We start from the raw sequence: 25,200 nt of genomic DNA on the forward strand, positions 1-25,200 counted from the left end.
GACGTAATTTGTTTCTCTTTGTTTGATTCCGTGTGCGCATTAAAGAAAGAAAAGCAAATAGAAGGAAAGAAGAGAGTAATAGAAACGAAGAGATAAAAAGCTGCGAAGAGGAGAAGTGTCGGTAAGCAACGAGCGAGCGAGAGAGAATAACGGGTGTGTAAAGAGATGCAGGACGTGGGCAGAAATGCCGGGGACTGAGCATGGATGTAGAACAGAAACACAGAACAGCGAGGGGTTTGGCAATGAATACTGGAAGAGGGACTTAACAAGGAGGGAAGAGAGGAGCAGAGAGTGAAATAAAAAGACGTAGCAATCTGCGGACGTGCATCCGTGTTGGTGCTGAATCGCCGCCCACTTCCAACCTCCAGTTTACGTTCACGCTAGCCGAGTCTCAGGGCTGCCGTGTAAGACGCTCTCTCGTTCTGCTGGTGCTCGTCATTCAGTCCGAATTTACCGTGCGGACGAATTAATGCAAAAATCTTGAAAGTTTTACAAGAACTCTCACCCAAGTAGCGTTTACAATACGAATGGAGCGCCGGAGAAAATGTCACGTGACACGCGGACAGGGCCGGATTCGTGTACAACTTTAAACCGAGGGGGCTAAAACAGTGGAGGGGCAAACGGGCGTGACATAAAAAAGGACGCCTGTTTATTATTTTTTTTTAAAGAATTTTCAAGTGCTTAAACTAGTACTACCAATAAAAAGAAATCGAGATGTTTTAACTTTAAAGAAACAATAAAGGTGCATTGACGTTGTACTCTGACTCGGCGGATCGCAAAGTGGCGGCGTCTGAAGCGGCTCGACTCGTCTGTAAAAGCGGATGGAGTGGCGGCTGCAACGACAGGCAGGGATTTCAGTAGCGCCTGTCACTTCAACGGCTTTATTCTACCATTTGGCACACACATGGCGGCGTCACCTTCATTGCAAAACATTCATATTTTCACAGTCGCACAAAAATCTTCCGTATATATAAAAGCAAATTCACTCATCACGAAATCTCCCGAACTATGAGGACTGGGGACTTGAAATTTGGAGTGTAGGTTGCCCTTGGCCCATGGGTGCTCGCTAAGAAACGGTTTGAAAAATTTCGTGGTCCAAGCGCGTTCTGTCTCAATGTCTGTCCGCTTTTTTCGAGAGAATTACTTAACGGATTTAGATCTGGTTGTTTTCTATAATTTGGTTGATTTTGCGACTTCTCTTATCGTGCTAAGTACATGTACCAGAGTTCGCTTGCAGTACCGATGTATTTATGCAAATCCAAGAGAGTGGCTGAGAGCAGGGGGGCGGGGCCTTCCTCCTTCACTCGCCAGCCTCTGTCTGAGTCGCTCTACGTCTCACCACGTGTTGGAGTGCACCTCACCTCCGCTTAGCTAGCTATAACTGTTTGTTCAACAGACATTATCGTCTGCAGATTGTTAAGGAGTAACGTTTAAAGTTTATGAGAGAGAGAGATCAGAGCTCCGTGTGTTTTAGAGGGTAGCTGCTGATTGCCAGAGATATCACGGCCATGTGCTTTACTCCCCACGCGGGGAACGCTCTTCCATCAGAGGAGAACACGATCAGATACAGTGGCAACATCTATTGATTTTTAAAGTTTGTCCTGTTTCATTACTATGTGGGCGCAGTCATGAGGTACAGCTAGTCCTTTTATATGCTAAGCAATCAAGATGGAAAAGCGGCTCGTGTTAAACAAACAAAAGAAAAAAAAATCAACAGAACTGTTGAATGTTAAGTGACAAATTGAATTTATTGATTGGAATGGATTGCACAAAGTCATAATAAACATATGGCGAAGGGCAAGTGGATAGCGCTTTGAGTACTGAGAAAAGCGCTGTATAAATGTAATGAATTATTATTATTATTAAGTACTTATCTGAAAAGTATGAATGTCAAGCAGATTTCCTGCTGTGTTTCTGTTTAGAATTCCTCACCGGTGGCCGTCGAAAACCCTTCGGAAGTTATGAACTACGGGTTGTAGCAGTTGAGGCCCCTATCGACCTCTTGAACCCTCAGGTACCACTCCAAACACCGGGTAAAAGTACAATTATTATTTATTTTATAATAATGTGCACAAAGCACCTTCCACTCTACACTACTCCATCCATCCATTTTCCATCCCGCTGAATCCGAACACAGGGTCACGGGGGTCTGCTGGAGCCAATCCCAGCCAACACAGGGCACAAGGCTACACTACTCATATAATACAATAATCAATAATCAATCACCAATCCTCCTCTCCCAGACACGTTGCCACACTTCCACCCAGCTCAGCTCACTCGTCTGGGGTTTCCCAGAGTCCTTTGTAGTCCCTGACCAGGAGTGGTTCCAGCCCTGCAATCCATAAGTCCTCATCACTTCCGGGTCAGATTAAAAGTCCTTTTCTTCAACCCGGAAGCACGTCGTTCCTTCCGGTCATGTGATCAGGACGCACTTCCGGGTTACAGGGCACGTAGCACTCTGCAAGCCTCCCTACAGCGGCTCCTGGTGGTCCCCATGGTATCCAGCAGGGTTGTTTATAAAAACTACATTGTCCATAATGCCCTGCTGGAATTCGGGGAACTTCCATGCTGCTGGGAGGGCTCCATCTGGCGGCCTGGAGGTGTGGACCGGAATATTTGGCCGGCCATCCCTCACAGGGGTAACCCTTAATCTTGTTGCTACGGGATACTGTTCTGTACGTGTGAGATGTTTTCATCCATCCATTCATTATCCAACCCGCTATATCCTAACTACATGGTCACGGGGGTCTGCTGGAGCCAATCCTAGCCAACGCAGGGCACAAGGCAGGAAACAAACCCTGGGCAGGGCGCCAGTCCACCGCAGGACACACACACACACAAAAGGGACAATTTAGAATCGCCAATCCACCTAACCTGCATGTCTTTGGACTGTGGGAGGAAACCCACGCAGACACGGGGAGAACATGCAAACTCCACGCAGGGAGGACTCAGGAAGCGAACCCAGGTCCCCTTACTGTGAGGCTGCAGTGCGAGATGTTTTCACGTATGAGATAAAGTCAAATATATATAAAAAAGTAAATACAAAAGTGTGTTTCGGGTATCTCATATGTATGTTAAAGCATCATACAAGTATCCCACACTTACGATATATTTTCACGTACGTACAGGATAGGGGTTATCCTATAAATTTTTTTCTCATTGTGCAGTTCAGAGCTTCCGTAAAAACCGGTGAAACTTAAGAAATGTTTAAATTTAAATCATCACATGTGCTTAATATGACCGCGTTTCTCGGGATATTATGTGTGTGGTGGGGTTGGGGGTTTGTTCCTAGTAGAGTATGGAGGATCTGGCATATTTGGTCCCAGTATAATCACAGTGAGAGCTGTGTCTGCATACTTGGACAAACATCAACACTGTTTCCAGTGGGTGTGGGACTCCGCCAGGGCTCTGTTTTGTGATTTTCATGGACAGGCTATCAAGGCTCAGTCGAGGGTCTACTTTAGTGGCCTTAGAAATACGTCACTGCTTTCTGCCCATGACTTGGGCCTATTGGCTTCATCGGGTGTTTGAAACTCCAGCACACGTTTGGATGGTTTGTGTGAAGCAGCAGATATGAGGATCAGCGACTCCAAGTCTGAGTTCATGGTCCTCCTTTTTCGGGGGCTAAGCTGGCCTGTCCTGTCTGAGTAGAAAGTGAGTTACTGCCTCAGGTGAAGGATGTCACAAGCCGTCTATTAAAGCAGATGGCCTGCTAGTAGTTTGGGACCGACCAGGACTGAGGGGGTAATAGGAGAGGCACGAGAGAGGCAGATGTTCAAAAAAAAAAAAAAAAAGGTCATTTTATTATTCTACGATAGAGTAGAGAGAAAAAAAATAATGTATAAATAATCCTGTGACAAAATAAACCTAATTATGACAAATAAAAGGAAAGATGAAAAACAGAAATTGTATAACACAGTGGCTTTTACCCTAATAATATATACAGTACATTCTAGTCTATGTAAGGGCACCAGCAGCCTTAAAATAAAACAAAAGTGGACTCTGTTTCAGTGCAGGTCAAAAGTACAACTCCTCAAAAAACAATCTCAGGAGCCATTTTTGGTCAAGCCGTTCCTTAACAACAACCAACAGCTCAGCCGCCAGGCACCTCTTAGTCTGACGTGCCTCGCACTACCTCACCCTTCTTCTCAAATCTCTCTGAATGATCCCTAGGCTGCCACAACTGTACTTATAAAGACTTCTCCATTCCCAGGGTCCTCTCGCCTAAACATAGGGAGATACCATTTCGGGTCAGTCGGGGAAATCATACACTTCAAGTAAAAATCAAAATATCTGAAAACAAAATACACATGATAAAACGCTAAACATCAAAAACATTTGTACCTAACCTCCAGGTTACTAAGATACAAACGGAAACACTACTAATCCAAAATGGACTCCCCCTATAGCTGTCTTTCGACCTTCCCAGGCACCCGTGACTGCGTTTAGCTTCGGATCCACCTTTAAAACACCGGTTGGTAAAAGTGGAATGTTTTGCGTGAGGCTTGCTCCCGAAGCAAACGGCAGAACATCCAAAAAAAAAAAACGAAAGAAATGACCTGACGGTAAGTCCAACAACCTTGTTAAAGTAATTTTTGTTTTTCCCCCCGTTGTAAAGTCGCTGGCATATTGCTCATTGAGGTTCATACCTAAAACGTATTGAGAATCTTGCCCCAGTATCTATCTGTACTGTACTGTATTAGTGTCACAGAGGAGGTTAAGTATCTGAGGGTCTTCTTCACGAGTGAGGGGACATGGGATGGTGAGATCGACGGACAGATTGGGGTGGCGAGTGGAGTTTTGCAGTCGTTATATACAGGTGCTGGTCATCAAATTAGAATATCATGACAAAGTTGATGTATTTCAGTAATTCCTTTCAAAAAGTGAAACTTGTATATTAGATTCATTCATTACACACAGGCTGATGTATTTCAAATGTTTATTTCTTTTAATGTTGATGATTATAACTGACAACTAATGAAAGTCCCAAATTCAGTATCTCGGAAAATTAGAATATTGTGAAAAGGTTCAATATTGAAGACACCTGGTGCCACACTCTAATCAGCTAATTAACTCCAAACACCTGCAAAAGCCTTTAAATGGTCTCTCAGTCGAGTTCTGTAGGCTACACAATCATGGGGAAGACTGCTGACTTGACAGTTGTCCAAAAGACGACCATTGACACCTTGCACAAGGAGGAGGGCAAGACACAAAAGGTCATTGCTAAAGAGGCTGGCTGTTCACAGAGCTCTGTGTCCAAGCACATTAATAGAGAGGCGAAGGAAAGGACAAGATGTGGTAGAAAAAAGTGGACAAGCAATAGGGATAACCGCACCCTGGAGAGGATTGTGAAACAAAACCCATTGAAAAATGTGGGGGAGATTCACAAAGAGTGGACTGCAGCTGGAGTCAGTGCTTCAAGAACCACCACACACAGACGTATGCAAGACATGGGTTTCAGCTGTCGCATTCCTTGTGTCAAGCCACTCTTGAACAAGAGACAGCATCAGAAGCGTCTCGCCTTTGGACTGCTGCTGAGTGGTCCAAAGTGATGTTCTCTGATGAAAGTAAATTTAGCATTTCCTTTGGAAATCAAGGTCCCAGAGTCTGGAGGAAGAGAGGAGAGGCACAGAATCCACGTTGCGTGAGGTCCAGTGTAAAGTTTCCACAGTAAGTGATGGTTTGGGGTGCCATGTCATCTGCTGGTGTTGGTCCATTGTGTTTTCTGAGGTTCAAGGTCAACGCAGCCATTTACCAGGAAGTTTTAGAGCACTTCATGCTTCCTGCTGCTGACAAACTTTATGGAGATGCAGATTTCATTTTCCAACAGGACTTGGCACCTGCACACAGTGCCAAAGCTACCAGTACCTGGTTTAAGGACCATGGTATCCCTGTTCTTGATTGGCCAGCAAACTCGCCTGACCTTAACCCCACAGAAAATCTATGGGGTATTGTGAAGAGGAAGATGCAATACGCCAGACCCAACAATTCAGAAGAGCTGAAGGCCACTATCAGAGCAACATGGGCTCTCCTAACACCTGAGCAGTGCCACAGACTGATCGACTCCATGCCACGCCGCATTGCTGCAGTAATCCAGGCCAAAGGAGCCCCAACTAAATATTGAGTGCTGTACATGCTCATACTTTTCATATTCATACCTTTCAGTTGGCCAACATTTCTAAAAATCCTTTTTTTGCATTGGTCTTAATTGATATTCTAATTTTCCGAGATACTGAATTTGGGACTTTCATTAGTTGTCAGTTATAATCATCAACATTAAAAGAAATAAACATTTGAAATACATCAGTCTGTGTGTAATGAATGAGTCTAATATACAAGTTTCACTTTTTGAATGGAATTACTGAAATAAATCAACTTTGTCATGATATTCTAATTTTATGACCAGCACCTGTATATATAGAGAGAGAGAGTAGATTAGAATCAAACAACAATCCGTACAAGCAAGTCAAGTTTACCAAAACTAGCTTTGAAATGAATTGACCCCCCAACAATGACAAAGAGAGCCAGACCAGCAGAGCAAAACTTTAACAATAGTAAAAATATATATTGTGGGATACGGCCCTGACACGGATAGGTGGGCACTGTATGTTCCAGCACACGTTTATTCATATTTACAGTGAGACACAGCACACAACCCACTTTCACCCCCAAAGTCCAGGCCACTCTTTCCAATGCCTTTCTCTCTGGTCTGCCTCCACTCCACTCCACTCCACTGCCACTCCACTGTCTTTCTTCCTCCTGACTCCAGCCATTGAATAGAGGGAGGCGGCCCCTTTAATCCTCACCCGGATGTTCTCCAGGTGCCTCCCAACAAGCTCCTGCCGGCACTTCCTGGTGTGGTGGAAGTACTCTGGGTGCCCCTGGTCTTCGTCCCCCCCCAGCACTTCCGGGTGTGGCGGAAGTGCCGAGGGCCAGAGCTCTTCAGGCATCGGGGTGCCCCCTGGCAGTGACCACGGGCCTCTATAGGGTTGAGCTTCCATGCTCCTTTCCCGTAGTCCCCATAGCCACCAGGGCGGTCGCCCCTTCGTGGTCTGGAGGAGGCGTAATCCCTCCTCCAGTCCTTCTGGGCATCCCGGCTGGGCACCGCTCCCAGCCACTCGCCACAGTATAAATAAATAAATAAATAAATGAATCAGAATGAAAAAAGAGGGGAGAAGAATCCACTTCCTCGATTTAAAAGCTTATTCTAAAATGCTCTTCATCAGGTTCTGCCAGGTTTTAGAAAAAGTTTTGCACAGATCCTCTAAGTGCGAATTTAATTTTTTTTTTCCAGTTTCAAATCGTATATAACATCCGTGTGACTCCCCCTTCAAATATGGAAGCCTCTCGAACCCAACACTGTTGATAGTTAGGACCAAGCTGAGCTGACAAATGAGGACAAATCTCACACGTGTCCACGGTGCAGTGTTCCAAATGTCCATAAATAAATCCATAAAAACCAAGTGAAAAGCGGGGGGAGTTAATAAAAAATAAAATTCACACGTGACTACATCTGTACTGTTCAATCAGTGAATTCCAAAAAAACTCTTCCTCTTAATGCTTCAAAGCTGTTTTTCTAGCTGCATAAATTTCAAATAATGTTTTATCAGAGAATCCCCCCTCTCAGTTTTGTAACATTTGCTATTGTAAGATTGGGAATTTCATCATTAAGTCGCTAAAACGCTCCCTAAAGAATCCTATTTGATGGCTTAGTCAAATCAGTTCAGATTTCAAATGACACAAACTCCTGGTGCTTTAATTGTCCAAATCTGCCCCTCCTTGTTTGACATTTGTCTAAACTTTAACGCTTCTGGTGTCAAACCCATTTGGTCAGTTTTAGGCCGGGCTTGTACTTCACGTGACGCGACGTGTGCGCCTGTGGATGCTTCTGCTACACAAGCGGTGTGTGTACTTTCTGCAAATCTGGAAGAATCCACCGGGTGGCAGTGTGAGATATCATCACGGTGAGATTCAGGATCGGCTTCGCTGTGTTGGGAATTGCCTGAAACATCCAATAAATTCTGAGGCCACCTTGCCACAATATCTCTGAAAAGATTGGATGTTTAATGATTACATCCGTCAATTCAGGGATGTGCCCATTCCATCAGGCGTAAGGCACAAACGATCCCTGCACGGGACATCAGCTCATCGCAAAGGTGAGTACAAGCACACACACATACACTAGTGACATTTTAGTGTCACCAAATCCCCCAACCTGCATGTCTTTGGAAGAAAACCGGAGCCCACTCTGGAAACCCACTGGGAAAACATGTAAACTCCAGGCAGGGACCACCAGGGATGTGACTCCTAGTGAGGCAGCAGTGCAACTGCTCCGCCGCTGTGCCACCCCCATTTGTGTAATTATTAACAGTATCCATCCATCCATTCTCCAACCCGCTATATCCTAACTATAGGGTCACGAGGGTCTGCTGGAGCCAATCCCAGCCAACACCGGGCGCAAGGCAGGAAACAAACCCCGGGCAGGGCGCCAGCCCACCACAGTTATTAACAGTATTCATTATTTAAATGAAGTGAACGATTTATCTTTAAAATGTCACATACATACTTTAACGCACGGGTGTCAAACTCCAGGCCTGGAGGGCCGCAGTGGCTGCAGGTTTTCATTCTCACCCTTTTCCTAATCAGTGACCAGTTTTCACTGCTAATTCACCTTTTCCTCCTTTATTTTAATAACCATGTTAGAAGGATTCAGTCCTCTAAATTGATTCGTTTCCTCATTAACTGACAGCCAAACAGAAATGAGATGTGAAACGAGCCAACAGGTGACCAGCTTAAACTGGGGCTTCAAACTCCAACCAGTTTCTTAATGAGAAGCCGATGCTTGCTGTTAATTAAACCCGTTATTTAATTCCACGGCTTGTTGCTGCTCTCGTTCTGCAACAGCAGACATTTCCAAAACTGTTGATGTTCTGTTTTTCATAAGAACATCGTCAAAGTGTTTTGGTGAGTTGAGAGATCAACCTTACTAAGACCATCACCTTTCTTTATTTTCAGATATTGTGTGATGTGGTGGCTTGTTTTGTGTCTCATTATTGTTTGGCTGCTTATTAAGGAAAAAGAAACAACTAAAGGGACAGAGTCAAGTTAATTAAAAGAAGTTAATTAGCAGCAAAAACTGGTCACTAATTAAGAAGATGGTTAGAATGAAAACCTGCAGCCACTGCGGCCCTCCAGGACTGGAGTTTGACACCCCTGCTTTAACGCATTTCATCATGAAAGTGATATCAAGTATAAATCTAAGGATTCTAAATGCTCAGAGAGCTGGAATATCATAAATGTAATGTGTTCTGTGTGGCAATCGCTGCTGTCAGGTCAGGAGGATGCCCCCAGAAGCAGGTAATGATTAACAACCGGGTCGCTTTTAAGATGAAGTTTGCGACGGTCTACTTTAATGGTGAAGTAAACTACGAGATTAGAGTCAAAATGTCGAGATTAAATCTGAAATTTTCACTTTAATCACAAAACAGACCTTTTCACTGTGTCTGTATTTTTTTTCCTTTCTTTAGCTGCAATACGCTGCCTTACATTCTGATACTGTCGGAAGCTGCAAACAAAAAAATGACGGCACAAAAGATGGTATCTGAGGCTTTTAAAATGTATCGTGTCATTACGTTGGGGAGTATGCGACGCTCGAATATATTACGAATGCATTTGTATGTCGACATTTTTCTTCACCACATGGAACCATTCATCAAACATCGCAGCACCGCACTTCGATCCTGATCCGCATAGCGGCTTTCTGCCACGTGGTGATAGTAAACAGAGACTCTGACGTCACGCTCCGACTTGCTCGCGCTGCGCCCTTCCCCTGACTTTTTGCTGACACTGCAACTCGCGCATGTGTCGTATTCATTTCTGAGGACCCGTCAAATGAACGGTGGGAGAGCGTGGCAGCCACGACGCGTATGCGCTCTGAGCGTGAGGTATAAACCGGCCCTTACGTGACTCCATGATTTCAGAGTGCTTGTTAAAAACAGTTTTTTGCAGCGCTGTTTTCAGAATTCCACATGCGAGTCATAATAATAGCTCTTTGCATTTATATAGAGCTTTTCTCACTACTCAAAGCGCTCAGCAATTGCAGGTTAAGGGTGTTGCTCAAGGGCCCAACAGAGCAGAGTCCCTTATGGCATTCGAACCGGCAACCTTCCGATTGCCAGTGCAGATCCCTAACCTCAGGGCCACCACAAGTCATCAGACTGTACGTAGCCTGTGTACAAACCCAGAATAAGAAGATGAGCTGAACTTGACGTTAAGTCAATTCATCTTAACAATTCAAATAAATAACGTATGCATTTCGACTACATTCATCGCATTTTTTAGTGTTTATTCTCGAGAACATTCTCTTTGTCTTCAGAATCAAACGAATGACACAAATATAGCCTTTGCGGATTCCTATTCAGCTATGAAGTTTGTCGTTTTACGGTCTCTGTGGTTATGCGTCTGCTAAAGCAGCATGTGTCGTATTAATAGGACCACATTGAAACACTGAGTGAGTTTTATTTTAGTATTAACTGTTTCAGGGCTGATGTTGACTTTTGTCCAAAGGAGGAGTTGATGATGGTAATCAACTGTAAACTGTGAACCCACCGTTACGTTTTAGTTGGACTCTCGTTGCTAGAAAGAAAGTTAGATTCAATGGTTTGACCGAGATTCCCTGCACTCTCGTGAGTAGCAAGGCGCACACAACGGCAAAAATGGCACTGACATTTGGTGAGAGATTAAAGCGAATGTGTAAAGCAAAATACTCTGTGGACGACATTGTTGCCTATTATCTCTGAACTGGACTATGACTTGTCGGACTCAAATTTTTGATACAAGCCATTGAAGATGAATGTGAGGTTCCAGCTGATCGGTTTTCAGCTAGTCGTGGTACTGAGAATGTCCGCCAGGGAGAACTTATCACTGAACAATGATAGATAAGAGGTAGAAATCAGATTGTAATGCACTGCGGCCATGTCCCAGCCATGCAAAGACAGCCTGGCAGCAAGCAAGCCGCACATTCTTGGCAATCTGACAGTCACAGCATGCAGCAACAGATGTTTTATGTTGACTTCTGAGTAAAACCATTGCTTTTGGGGAAAAAATATTCAGCCCTCAAAGACTTAACAGCTGGAGAGGCTCATTTCATCGCCACTTCGATTGAAATTGCGTCGAGTTTTACTGCTACGACTGCTTTCTAGCATCGTCGTTTGTGTGTTTTGACACATCCGCATTTCTGTTGGTGCCGTTTGTGTGACCTGCGCCTGCACTCACTTACAAAAAATAAGTCGTCTTGTATTGTAAGCACAACCGGTGTGCCGTTTCCTCCCACAGTCCTCTATGTGTAATTGTGGATGGGTGTGACCCTGAGCTGTATACATTTGTCAGAAAATGAGTAGATTCTTGAATGGATACCTGTGCTTATTGCAATGAAAGTGAAGCCTCCATTCCTTTATCGGGACTGTGCAGGACACGATATTCAAAAGCGGTGGATCTCGCCGTCGTTTCATGCTGTCTTACAGATGCGTGGCACAACAAGCTAAAGCATTACAACTGGCATCTGATTGCTCACATTGATTTCGGAACCAACTTCTTAATGAAATAAAAGTGGCAATCGTGAAAGCTAATTTGTGTACTTGACTTTTGAAATAGTTAAACACCGTTCCCTCACTCTCATGTTGAAATCCTCCTGCCGCAAACATTCTGCTGCTGTTCTTATCGGCGTGTGTCGATGCCGTGAGGTTTCGTCTCCTCTGTGAGCCATTTTCAAACATAGCTTTTCCACGCGTGTGCCGTACATTTCTGAAACTAATCCACTCCCTTCTTACAGTTTCAGAGGGCTAAAAAATCAGATGCGGATTAGAATCGGGGTGGCACTGCTGCCTTGCAGTAAAGAGACCTGAGTTCGCTTCGCTTCGTGGAGTTTGCATGTTGTCCTTGTGTCTACGTGGGTTTCCTCTCACAGTCCAAAGACATGCAGGTTAGGTGCATTGGCGATTCTAAATTAGCCCTAGTGTGTTTTTGGTGTGTGTGTGTGTGTGCGTCCTGCGGTGGATTGGCGCCCTGCCCGGGATTGGTTCCTGCCTTGCTCCCTGTGTTAGCTGGGATTGTTTGGATTCAGCGGGTTGGAAAATGGATAGAATCGCAGGTGGATTGGATTCGCGGTCGAGAGTTGTACGTGCCGTAACAATAATATATTTGCGCTATTAGCTATTACACCTCTTGGGCAGTGGCATAGCCCCACACATTTTGGAGGCGGCATTATTGGCCAAAAGGCTCAGTACCATTCCTGTGTAAGCAGCAGGGTTCGGAAAAATATCACTAATGAATGAAAAAAGTAAAATTCTCTAATTTTAACCCCCAAATGCTTCAAAAGTAATTTTCAGACTGTTTTTCTGTGACGGCATCATACACAGCAGTTAAAATTTATGAGGCAATAACAAAAATAAACATTACACCGATAATAATTTCTAGGAAGATAAACAACTAATTTACAATTTTGAATTTTGTTTCGTTATCAATCCGAATGCGTTCTTGCTCTGCGCAGAAAACATCCCCACCCATTACTGGTACACTACACTGGTTCTGGTGTTCGCAACGTAATTATATTAAACTAATAATCAGAACACGGCTTATCAGTGCGTCTACACCAGGGGTCTCCAACCTTTTTTCCCCTGAGAGCTACTTTTACAAAATGAAAACGGCCGAGAGCTCCTCATGTTTTCTAACATTCATTCTCGTCGCTTATTTCAACCCGAACAAACTGAATACGCTTGTTTTGCCTGAACGGTTACAAAATGTTGGTGTCCACAACTCACCTTTTGCATTAAAACATCAGAAAAAAATATTTAGTTCACCTGCAAGTTCATATCTCACACTATTGAGTTAAAACATGAATGCTGTCAAAACAAATCAATGCAATTCGAAATACAGAGATCTGACTTATTCATTTGTCACTTTGTCACATGTCACTGTGTCACTTTATTCACATGTCCAGTTGCAGGTGTGACGTGTGTTACGTTTAGTCAGGTGACTCAACAAGAGAGGCAGGTGTGTGGTGGAGCGGAGTTCACTCTTCTGGAGTCATTTCAGTGTTCGTCTCTCAGTCGTGTTCTGAACTTTGATTTCATGACATTCCTGTCCGACTCACAGAGGTGTGGAGACCCAAACAAAGCAGACATTTGCAGAGCTGCTTGGTGAAGATTCTTATAGTTATCTCGCTCTACTACGCTCCAGATATGCTGAGAATGCTGTTGAGACTTTTAACTGCACATTATTTTGAAGGGTTACTAATATATCTTCTTCTATAATACGCTATCGTGGCTGTTCATTTGTCTGTCCTGGATTTTAAATCACCTGTAGCTCGCAAACCATTTCACCTATTGACTTGAAATTTGGTACACATATACTACGTGACGTCTACTATCCGCTTTTGGGGTGATGATTTTTATTACTCTCTTCATTTTAATTTTATTTTATTGTAGAATCAAATCTCAGCAGCGTGCAGCAGGGCGGCGCATGCGTACACGCATTGTTCTCATTCCCTACCACCTTCGCTAATCATTCTTGAGGCAGATTGAAGACTTAAGTTGCAGCTTAAGTGAAAACTTAAAGGAAACATACTAAGTAACCGCAACATAAAAACTAACTTAATCAGTTTTAACGTGAAAAGATGTCAACGAAAGAAGACAAGCAGCGGGCCGCTAGGGTGGAGAAAAGGAGAGCTGCTCAGGAAGCAGCAAGTGCATCAACCTCTGAGCAAACGAATGATAAACGTACAGAGAAAAAATGAGGATGAAAACTATAAGTCAAGGGTATTCACTGCACATTATCGTGCAGTACGCCGTTATTGGTAATATATAAAATCCAATGTCTGTATGTCTGTCCGCTTTTCACAATAGAACTACTTAATGGATTTAGATCGGGTTTTTTTTGTATAATTTATTTGAACATTCCGTTGATTTTGCGACTTCTTTCATCGCGCTAAGTGTCGTAGTTCGCTTGCGGTACCGATTTATTAGCGCAAATCTGAGATCCACGCGTCGTGCTGAGGGGAGGGGGCAGGGCCTTCCTCACTCACTCACTAGCTTCGGGGCGTGTTCCCCTAACTCCGCTTAGCTAGCAAATGAGAGAACAGTTGAATTCCACTTTGTTTGATATTTCAAATAAAGTGTTACTTAGGTCTTGATGAGTTTGAGTCCGGATATTCTCTTATCACTAGAATTACCAGAGCCTACGAAAAAACTCATAGATCCGGCCCACCTTAAATCGCTTCTTAAATCCGTTCACACCTCTCCGCCAGCGTCTTTTGTCCTCTAAATTTGCTGATAAAGACAAGCTTCAAGCAGCCGGCTATTCCATCCCCCCCCACCGACTTAGAACGTGAGCGAACTTCTCCCAGCTTATGCCTTGATTGATTATCTGGGAGTGACTGAAGTGCTGGAGTTTTAGAGTGGAAATAATAGATCGTTATTTGGAACACACACATTTCAAGTGTGTTCCGTTTCTACAGTAATCTGTGTAAACACATTGTTAAAACAGAAACTTTCTCATATTTTAGTAATAAATGTTACAAAATGTAGTAGGCATAAACTATAGAATCTGTGAAGCCTGAAGTCCAAACATCAAATAAACACTTTCACAAAAGCTTCAAGGATTATACAGCAGTTTCCGTGGCATAGCGCGCTAAGATTTGCTTCTTAGAGCGCAGCAGCTTTGCTGTGCCTCACAGACCTGAGTTCGATTCCCCGCTGGGGATAAAGTGTTGCTTTTTTTTTTTTTTCTTTTTAACCTCAAACGGACATAAAATTTATAAATTGGTATGCACTGTCAGTTAATGAGATTGTTATATTTTCATGTGGGATGCTCCTTTTAAAATATTTTTTTAACAATTGAGACTGCAATTAACATGAACAACTGTCCCTATAACTGTTACTTTCAAGATCCATAACACACAGACAGACAGAGCACTGCGTAATAGAGGGACATACAGGCAGAGATATATAAATAAACAGGGAAGGCACATGTACTGAAAGAAAAAAAAAAGATCAACATGTGCGTTGTTCCTGCTGCACTGAATAAGCTCAGGCGCTCTAACATCACCCCTCCCCCGATCTGACTCTCTAAGTAACAGCACAAGTACAGACGCAAACCAAGTGTATGTGTGTACTGTATAATATTAACAAAAAGAGCAGCTTACTACTGAAAACGGCAAATATAGGAGTGAGTGGGGATCAAACCAGGGACTCTTGATCACACTTGGTTTGCGTCCGTTTTATGTCCTTTGAGGTTAAAAAGAAAAAAAAAAGCAACACTTTATCCCCAGCGGGGAATTGAACTCAGGTCTGTGAGGTACGACAAAGTTGCTGCGCTCTAAGAAGCAAATCTTAGTGCGCTACACCACGGAAACTGTTGTATTATTCTTGAAGCTTTTGTGAAAGTGTTTATTTGATCTTTGGAACTCAGGCTTTACACATTCTATAGTTTATGCCTACTACATTTTGTAACATTTATTACTAAAATATGAAAAAGTTTCTGTTTTAACAATGTGTTTACACAGATTACTGTAGAAACGGAACACACATGAAATGCGTGTGTTCCAAATAACGATCTATCATTTCCACTCCAAAACTCCACTTCACTCCCAGATAATCAACCAAGGCATAAGCTGGGAAAAGTTTGCGCACGTTCTAAGTCGGTGGGGGGGCTGGAATAGCCGGCTGCTGGCAGCTTGTCTTTTATCAGCACATTTAGAGGACAAAAGACGCTGGCGGAGAGGTGTGAATGGATTTAAGAAGCGATTTAAGGTGGGCCGGATCTACGAGTTTTTTCGTAGGCTCTGGTAATTCTAGTTTTAAGTGTATGCCACATTGAAAAGAGAGATTGCAATTCAGATTGTGGATCGTGATTTTGTGTTGAAAGGATCATGATATGATTTTTTTTGGAAAGATCGCCCACCCCTAATTTGACTAATCAAGTTTTCAAATTTATGTGGGATTCATTAATCCTTTGGCGAGCTGCTTGGAAAGGGGCTGTGAGCTACCGGTAGCTTGTGAGCGACGTGTTGGAGACCCCTGGTCTATACTCTATTCTTTTCTAGCTGATGCTTATAAATAATTACAGTTAGGTCCATAAATATTTGGGCAGAGACAACTTTTTTCTCATTTTGGTTCTGTCCATGACCACAATGAATTTTAAATGAAACAACTCAGATGCAGTTGAAGTGCAGACTTTCAGCTTCAATTCAGTGGGGTGAACAAAACGATTGCATAAAAATGTGAGGCAACTAAAGCATTTTTTGAACACAATCCCTTCATTTCAGGGGCTCAAAAGTAATTGGACAATTGACTCAAAGGCTATTTCATGGGCAGGTGTGTTCAAGTCCGTCGTTATGTCCTTATCAATGAAGCAGATAAAATGCCTGGAGTTGATTTGAGGTCTGGTGCTTGCATGTGGAAGATTTTGCTGTGAACAGACAACATGCGGTCAAAGGAGCTCTCCATGCAGGTGAAAGAAGCCATCCTTAAGCTGCAAAAACAGAAAAAACCCATCCAAGAAATTGCTCCAATATTACGAGTGGCAAAATCTACAGTTTAGTACATCCTGAGAAAGAAAGCAAGCACTGGTGAACTCAGCAACGCAAAAAGACCTGGACGTCCACGGAAGACAACAGTGGTGGATGATCGCAGAATCATTTCCATGGTGAAGAGAAACCCCTTCACAACAGCCAACCAAGTGAACAACACTCTCCAGGGGGTCGGCGTATCGATATCCAAGTCTACCATAAAGAGAAGACTGCATGAAAGTAAATACAGAGGGTGCACTGCAAGGTGCAAGACACTCATAAGCCTCAAGAATAGAAAGGCTAGATTGGACTTTGCTAAAGAACATCTAAAAAAGCCAGCACTGTTCTGTAAAAACATTCTTTGGACTGATGAAACCAAGATCAACCTCTACCAGAATGATGGCAAGAAAAAAGTATGGCGAAGGCGTGGAACAGCTCATTATCCATCATCTGTAAAACACGGTGGAGGAGGCAGTGTGATGGCTTGGGTGTGCATGGCTGCCAGTGGCACTGGGACACTCGTGTTTATTGATGATGTGACACAGGACAGAAGCAGCTGAATGAATTCTGAGGTGTTCAGAGACATGCTGTCTGCTCAAATCCAGCTAAATGCAGCAGTCACATTGATTCTTGATACAGATGGACAATGACCCAAAACATACAGCCAAAGCAACCCAGGAGTTCATTAAAGCAAAGAAGTGGAACATTCTTGAATGGCCAAGTCAGTCACCTGATCTTAACCCAACTGAGCAGGCATTTCACTTGTTGAAGACTAAACTTCAGACAGAAAGGCCCACAAACAAACAGCAACTGAAAGGCCTGGCAGAGCATTAAAAAGGAGGAAACCCAGCATCTGGTGATGTCCAGGAGTTCAAGACTTCAGGCTGTCATTGCCAGCAAAGGGTTTTCAACCAAGTATTAGAAATGAACATCTGATTTCCAGTTATTTCATTTGTCCAATTACTTTTGAGCCCCTGAAATGAAGGGATTGTGTTCAAAAAATGCTTTAGTTGCCTCACATTTTAATGCAATCGTTTTGTTCACCCCACTGAGTTAAAGCTGAAAGTCTGCACTTCAACTGCATCGGAGTTGTTTCATTTCAGATTCATTGTGGTGATGTACAGAACCAAAATGAGAAAAAAGTTGTCTCTGCCCAAATATTTATGGACCTAGCTGTATATGTGAAAAATTATTATCTGTTTCTCTATATATGAATAAATCTATGCAAAATGTATCTTAATTTTTCTCTATACATCATTTTAATTTTCTATTTAAATAGGTTAGCATATTCAGATATGTTGGAAGGCGGCAAATTGAAGAGCCACCCCCGCCCCACCCCGAGTGGCACGAACTCGAGCTACGCCACTGCTCTTGGGGTAGGTCTTTCGGCTGAAAGGAAAGGAATTTAAAATAAAAGAAAAGGGAAAGAGCATCATTTGTTATTATTCATCAGACTCGCTGTCATCACTCATAACTGAATCGTTATCCGTGCTCTCCTACCAGTCACTATCATTTCTATCGTCACCATCGTTCTCCCGTAGAATGTCATCTTCGGATCCGTCCAGAGCATTGCTTATGCAGCATTTCTTGAAGGATCTGACGATAATGCTCTCCAGGGTGGCTTTCCACACAGCCGACGCCCACCGCGTTACTTCTGAAAGAACTGAATGTTTGATTTTTCAAACTGGCAAAGGGCCGCTAAGGGAAAGGTGCGGATTAGAAACGCAAACTTACCATTTAATAAATCGCCCAAAACTGAACGTGGATTGGATTCGAAAATACATGGAATTATTGTGCCTTTGAAGTCATTTGTCTGCCTGCAGTCCCACATGAGTGCAGTACTGACTTTCAGGCGGTTCCGCTGATGCTGTAAAAAAGCGAGTACCGTTATGTTTGCATTATTTAGGAATTGGCTTGATAACAAAGTGTTGGCTCTTGTGACCTTCCTCCCTGAATGTGTCACCACTGCGTTGAAGTCATCATCATGCCAGAAAGGTAAAGAGGCAACTGAGAGAGAAAGAAATGAAGAGGAGTGAGAGGAGGAGTGCATTAGAGTGTGGAACAGTGGGCTGCTGGATGAATCGCCCTCTCCGTATCGACGGGGGATCAACAGCCGTTCAGGCAGGACCACTGAAGTGGTCAGTTGGCTTTTGTCATGGCTCGATTGGTGCCTGTGCCAGATCTGTTCTCTTCCATGTCTTCTTTCTGTTGATTTCACTGTAACTGAGGTGTGGCATAGCGATTCATCACCACTCTTTATAATGGTGGTCTTCGTTTAGGGCAGATCCAGACTTGGGACCGCCCTCTGTTCCATTTTGATTAAACGTGTGTAGGCCTGTGTTGTCATTATGAAATGATTAAAAATGAAAAAGCCTGATTTTTTAATTTTTATTAAATCATTCTCTACTCTCCCTGTTCTTGGCTCTTGCCTCAGTCAGCCAAACTTTGTCACAGCGCCAAGTAGGTTGTCACTCCAAATTTTGCTGAGATCATCTTATAGGATAACATGGGGGGGCTTACAGCATTTCAAATCACACATTAAAAACTTAACTTTTACATTTCTGTGTTTGTTAAAAACTGGAAGTTAACCCAGAAATGCACTCAAGTTATTTTTAGTGACTCTATGAAGTAAAATTCTTTTACTTTTACCTCCCTTCAGGTTCACATGGCCGTGCAGTGAGGTGTTCAGTGGCCTCCAGGACGGAGCTGTCTGCGTGAGAAGAGAATCTTAGAAGAGCAGACACTCGAGGGGAGGGAAGAGTTTTACACAGAGAATGGCCTTAGCCAATGACAAAGACACCATTGAGAGACTGGCACGCATTAAACAAGAGGACTGTGAAGGGGCTGCACCAGAGGCTGTGTGGGTGAAGGCGGAGGACTGCGAAGGAGGAGGATTTTCAGTTCTTAAAGAGGAGGAAGAGTGCAAGGTGGAAATTGTCGAAGTCAAAGTGGAGGATTTGGAAGATTTCTCACTTAATCCCGAACTGGAAATGCTGGAAACTGGGAACGTTTTCAAGCCAGAAATCTTTGAAGAGCCTCATTCCAGTTTGCAGCATTGGATCGCTAACACGGGACAACTGGTTACCCAGCAGAAATCTGTGGAACTGAAATGGGAGTTCCCCGACTATGAGGAGAACGTCAATGGAGGAAATGGGAGAGACGAGCAGCAGTCATCAAGGAGTGTCAGAATGAGTAAGTAATGGGACTGATTGGTTAAAGCAAGTGAAACTGGTAACTGTTATAGATCCTGCTTGTTGCTCTTTTGGTGTTTTAGTAGGTCAAAATGAGAGGGAGATCCACAAATAGGGGCAAGCAGCTCGGGTACGTAACGACTTAACAAATAATAAACTGTAAAGGTTTGTGCAAACACAAAAAAACTGAAGGTGTCCAGCACATGGTTTTATCTTTATCAGTATTAAACATCATCAGTAAAATGTTTAAAGAAATTAAATAGTCACCTTGTCTCATAACTGTGTTTTCTATCAAGTGTGCTCCAAGTCAAGGACATGTGGGCACAAATCAACTCCTAAACTCATTCCATCCGTTCAGCGTGATTTTGGTCAGACGTCTTCTGTCCTTTCCTGTCGATGTGCCCAGTGGCATTAAGATGGAGTGTTTTGTTTGTGCTGACCATGTCCACGGACTCGCATCCTCACATAGAGAGACATGTACTGTAGAAGTGGATTTGTAAAACACAGAGCTGAACTTACACTGACGATATAATAATAATACAGTATAGGTGGGGAAAGTTCCACGATTCATTGTGCACTTACGACTAAAATATATGTGACATCCCATAATATTCTCAAACACTGTTATTTCATATTGTCACACACCGAGCAGGAGCAGCAACATCAGATGGCACGCCTGTAAGGGGGTCCTTCACCGCCCACTAACACCCACGCTGCTCCAGTTTAGAGTCCCCAGTCCACCTGACCTGCATATTTGCTGAGAGTGTGAAAGCAGAAACGGGGTCTGCTGGGGATGACTTGACCAGACATAAAGAGATTTGGACACCATCTGGGTGAACCCACAAGGCTTCAGACAAACCAAGCTGAACTGCCAGATTCCAGTTGTTGTTGGTCAGCTGCCCCCCAAGCTCCTCAGTGGTTACTTCCACCAAGAACTGGGGTGGAACCATGAGCATCTGTGCTACCCACTGCACCATTGTGCTTTACTAATAGTAAAGAAGTTTCAGATAGTCTTATTGTTTAACTTGAACTAGATTTTTAAAGCATCAAATAAAACAAAACCAACAACGAGCACTCAAATTCACGTCCCAGATTGCCACTTCTGTTGGTCAAATGTCCTGTCTGGTACTCCATTCTGGTGGAGGTGAATGTTAACCGAATTAGACAAAGCTCAGTGGTTGAGTCCACTGCTGAAGATGACACGTCCACAGCAGGGCCCGGTTAAAAGAAAAAAAAGAATTAGTAAGAGTTGTGAAAATAGCAAAGAGTGAGGGGACAACAGTGAGCACTAGACATGGAAAGGGCTTGAACTTGAGTTTGGTTGAATTCACATGATAGACACACTTCATCAGCTCAACCTGTCAGGATGACATTGCCCACTCCTGCACTAAATGCTGTTCTGTAGTCTTCCCAAACATCACTGGCACAAGAGACCACACTGACGTGTGAATAACGGCACCGGCTGGCTCATTAGAGATTGACTGTGTAAGACACAAATCATTAATAGCATCAGAGCACATCTCAGTCCTTTAAAGTGACACTGACGTGTGTGGACAGTCGTGTTATGCAGTCAGCCATTCTGATGAGGGCGCAGTAATCAGCAGGAGTGACAGTGGGGCACCACGCCTGTGGATGAAGTTGTAGCTTTCTTTTTAGTTGTGTAACCAGACATGTATTCATTAATCATTTCATTCATTTATTTAATTAATTAATTTCATTCATTTATTTAATTGATTGATTAAATATTAATTAAATGAATGAATGTAATTAATTTCATTCATTCAATTAATTGATTGATTGATTAAAGATGTTCTGTTTAAATGTAGTTATTTTTTCATGGCACCATCTTTGTTTTGCTTCCAGTGCTTCCACTTCGTGACTTCTTTGCTAACCGCAATGTGAGGTTTCAAGTGGCATGGCACCATGCCTGTGAATGAAGCTGTAGTTCTCTTTTTGTTTTTGTCATGATTTCCAAATGCTAATTAACTAAATAAAACTGTTTTATTTAAATGTGGATTTTTTTTTTATTTAATGTGATGCTATTTGTGTTTTGGTTCCAAGTGCTAATGTTTTGTTGCTAATTGCAATATCAGATTTCTTGGGGCATAGCTCCAGTAGTCACAATTGCTGTTGTTATTCCCATAGCGGTGTAAATAATCAACATATTTATTTATTTTAAATTTTACTGGATTTATTAAAAGAAAATAACATTCCATAGATATATTTAATAATTTATTTTCCAACTTTGTGGATGCCTAAAATAATTATAGAGTGTGTTACTTTCCTGGTTTTGATCCTTGCTACCCTTTCTCTCTGTTATTTTCGTTTTGATCCTTGCTACCCTTTCTCTTCCTCTCTTTCATTTTGGATTTGATCTTTGCTACTCTTTCTCTCTATTATTTTCGTTTTGATCCTTGCTACCCTCTCTCTCTATTATTTTCGTTTTGATCCTTGCTACCCTTTCTCTCTGTTATTTTCGTTTTGATCCTTTCTACCCCTTTCTCTCAATTACTTTCATTTTGATCCTTGCTACCCTTTCTCTCTCTATCATTTTGGCTTTGATCTTTGCTACCCTTTTTCTGTATTATTTTCGTTTTGATCCTTGCTACCCTTTCTCTCTGTTATTTTGGTTTTGATCCTTGCTACCCTTTCTCTTTGTTATTTTCGTTTTGATCCTTGCTACCCCTTTCTCTCTATTATTTTCGTTTTGATCCTTGCTACCCTTTCTCTCTATTATTTTGACGTTGATCCTGCTACCCTTTCTCTCTATCATTTTGGATTTGATCTTTGCTACCCTTTCTCTTTCTATCATTTTGGCTTTGATCCTTGCTACCCTTTCTGTCTATTATTTTGGCTTTGATCCTTGCTACCCTTTCTCTTTTCTCTATTATTTTGACTCTTCCTTGGGTTTTCTTTGCAGTTGCTTTTCCTGCACTTCCTTGCGTCTTTTCAATGCTCTTATTTGAATCTCCTGCTTCAGCTCATCTCACTCCTACACCTTATCGATGTCATAGCAGGTTACCAAATGCACTTGTAGATGTCTGCACATCCATGAACATTCTGGTCACTCTGAAGCATGTTCTTGTGTACAGTTTTCACTTGTCACAGTCACATAATTCCACATACTTAATCATTATAAGTATTTGCAGTCTGACATTCTGACTTGCTGTGTATATAACCAAACTATACAATTCAAAGGACAGTTTCATAACGTTTATTTAAACATCATTACGTTAATTTAATTCAAATCTGCAATGTACTCAGACACTGGACTACTATAAAACGCCATGCATCCTCTCGCTTTCTTAATAGCAGACACATTTCATTTATGTTTTTATTTATCAAGTGACAATAGCAGTCCCTTGTACATATTCATCTGTCCCATAATGCACCATGCATCCCATCAGCTTCACATTTAAAGTCACAGGTACGCAACCTCCTACTGATACCGCACTCTTCTAAATGTCTATTTGAGCTCTCATAGTTATTCTTAACAAGCAGATGTCAGGACTGCTTAAATGTCACGAGTACACACACAATCATGGAATGCCTCAGCCATCTTAATTTCTTGGTAAACACTTTGTATTTGTGGAACGGACTGAGCTTTGATTGAAAACAAGGCTTGTTCAAGGCAGACTTATTTAACAGAGTTTCCATTTCATATGCGCTCTCCTTGAAATAATCTAGGAATAGAACTGAAGGGTGATGCAGGAACACCAACCCTGTGCCACCTATCTTGTATTAAGATTTTATTTATTTTACAATTTTTAACTCAACTCTTCGTATCATTGCAGATTTTCATGAGAATGTCAACTTCCCCCCATCTTTAACTGTACAGCCCTCTCTTGAGTGCAAACTGGAACAGAAACAGGACAAGAAGAAGAGGAAGAAATCAACAAGAGGATCAGAGAATATGACAGCAGGCACTTTCCAGTGTAGTTTTCTTCCTGTGGGAGAAACCATCAGAACTGACCAACAACAAGGGCATAACACAGAGCAAGAGGATTTGGGTGATGGACAAGAGTGTGGACAAACTTTTAAAAACAAGTCTGATTGTAAAGATCACAAAGCCGTTCATAAAAGACCAGAGTCGTATTGCTGTTCTGAGTGTGGCAAACGATTCGTTCATAAGAGCTGGCTTCAGGCACATGTAAGAATTCATACTGGAGAAAAGCCATATTGTTGCTGTGAATGTGGTAAACGATTCATTCAAAGCAGCCATCTTCAGAGACACGCAATAATTCATACTGGGGAAAAGCCATATTGCTGTTCTGAATGTGGACAGAGATTTACCGCAAGCAGCAGCCTTCGTGTGCACACTCAGATTCATACTGGAGATAAGCCATATAGCTGTGCTGAATGTGGAAAAAGATTCATTAAAAGTAGTGATCTCCTGAGGCACACACGAATTCATACCGGAGAGAAGCCATATTGCTGTCCCGAATGTGGCAAAAGATTCATTAAAAGTAGCAATCTTCAGAGACACGCAATAATTCACACTGGAGAAAAGCCATATTGCTGCCCTGAATGTGGCAAGCAATTTTCTAACAGTTCCAGTCTCCAAACACATAAAAGAATCCACACTGGAGAAAAGCCGTACGGCTGTGTTGAGTGTGGAAAATGTTTTGCCCACAGTAGCAATCTTGTAGGGCACATGCGAGTTCATGCTCGGGAGAAGCCATATTGCTGTTCTGAATGTGGGAATAGATTCTTGCACAAGCACAGTTTTCAGAATCACCTACAAATGCACACTATTCTTGATTTGTGAACGTGGCAGATGATGTTCCTGAAGAAAAAACGTATTGCTGCTCTAAATGTTGCAAAGGATTCTCACTTTTAAACTATGGACACTTAAGAATCTACAGTGTATTATTGTTATAGGGAATGTAGTAAACGATTCTCAAACTGCTGTAGACTTCATAGCCATTAAAGAATTCACACTGGTAAAACGTTTCAAGGCTGTTCCGAATGTGTCAAGTGTTTCACAGACAGCAGGAGTCGTAAAGGCCATATGACATTTCACATTTGGGAAGCCCTAAAGGACTGAGCTGCACAGGGAATCGATGCCCAGGTTACTTATGAGAAGTGTTCCCATTTATTACAAAGATGTAGCCTGATGCTGTCGGTGTAACGTTGTGCATCGTGTGCTCCAGCCATCCGGCAACATCTGAGGAAGAGTTTAAGCACATGCATAGTATGTAATCAAGTAAAAAAAAAAGTAAAAAAGTTATATGTATACATTTATTCCAGCATGGGCTGAGGGGTAAATTTAGAGTCGCACAGAGCCAGTGATTATCACAGCAGCATGGGGTGTAAGACAAGAAGCAAAATTCTGTGCCATTCCAGGGCTCAATCATGCACCGAAACAGAAAATAGTGTGCTGCATGCAGTCCAGTAACAGTAAAGTATAAATGAAGTGCCTGTTTAGTTTTAATCCAGCTGTTT

The 25,200-nt window shown here is 42.6% G+C and overlaps 1 protein-coding gene across 1 annotated transcript; it reads left to right on the forward strand.

The window, feature by feature from the left end:
* On the forward strand, positions 1-24,833 carry LOC114641694 (zinc finger protein 664-like). The gene is made up of 3 exons (XM_028790721.2): positions 1-121; positions 19,224-19,756; positions 23,550-24,833. The coding sequence occupies exons 2-3, from the start codon at positions 19,339-19,341 to the stop codon at positions 24,521-24,523; spliced, it is 1,392 nt and encodes a 463-aa protein (XP_028646554.1). The 5' UTR covers positions 1-121; positions 19,224-19,338; the 3' UTR covers positions 24,524-24,833.
* The last annotated feature ends 367 nt before the right edge of the window (positions 24,834-25,200 follow it).

Source organism: Erpetoichthys calabaricus, chromosome 5 (assembly GCF_900747795.2).
Source record: "Erpetoichthys calabaricus chromosome 5, fErpCal1.3, whole genome shotgun sequence".
NCBI classification, from domain to species: Eukaryota; Metazoa; Chordata; class Cladistia; order Polypteriformes; family Polypteridae; genus Erpetoichthys; species Erpetoichthys calabaricus.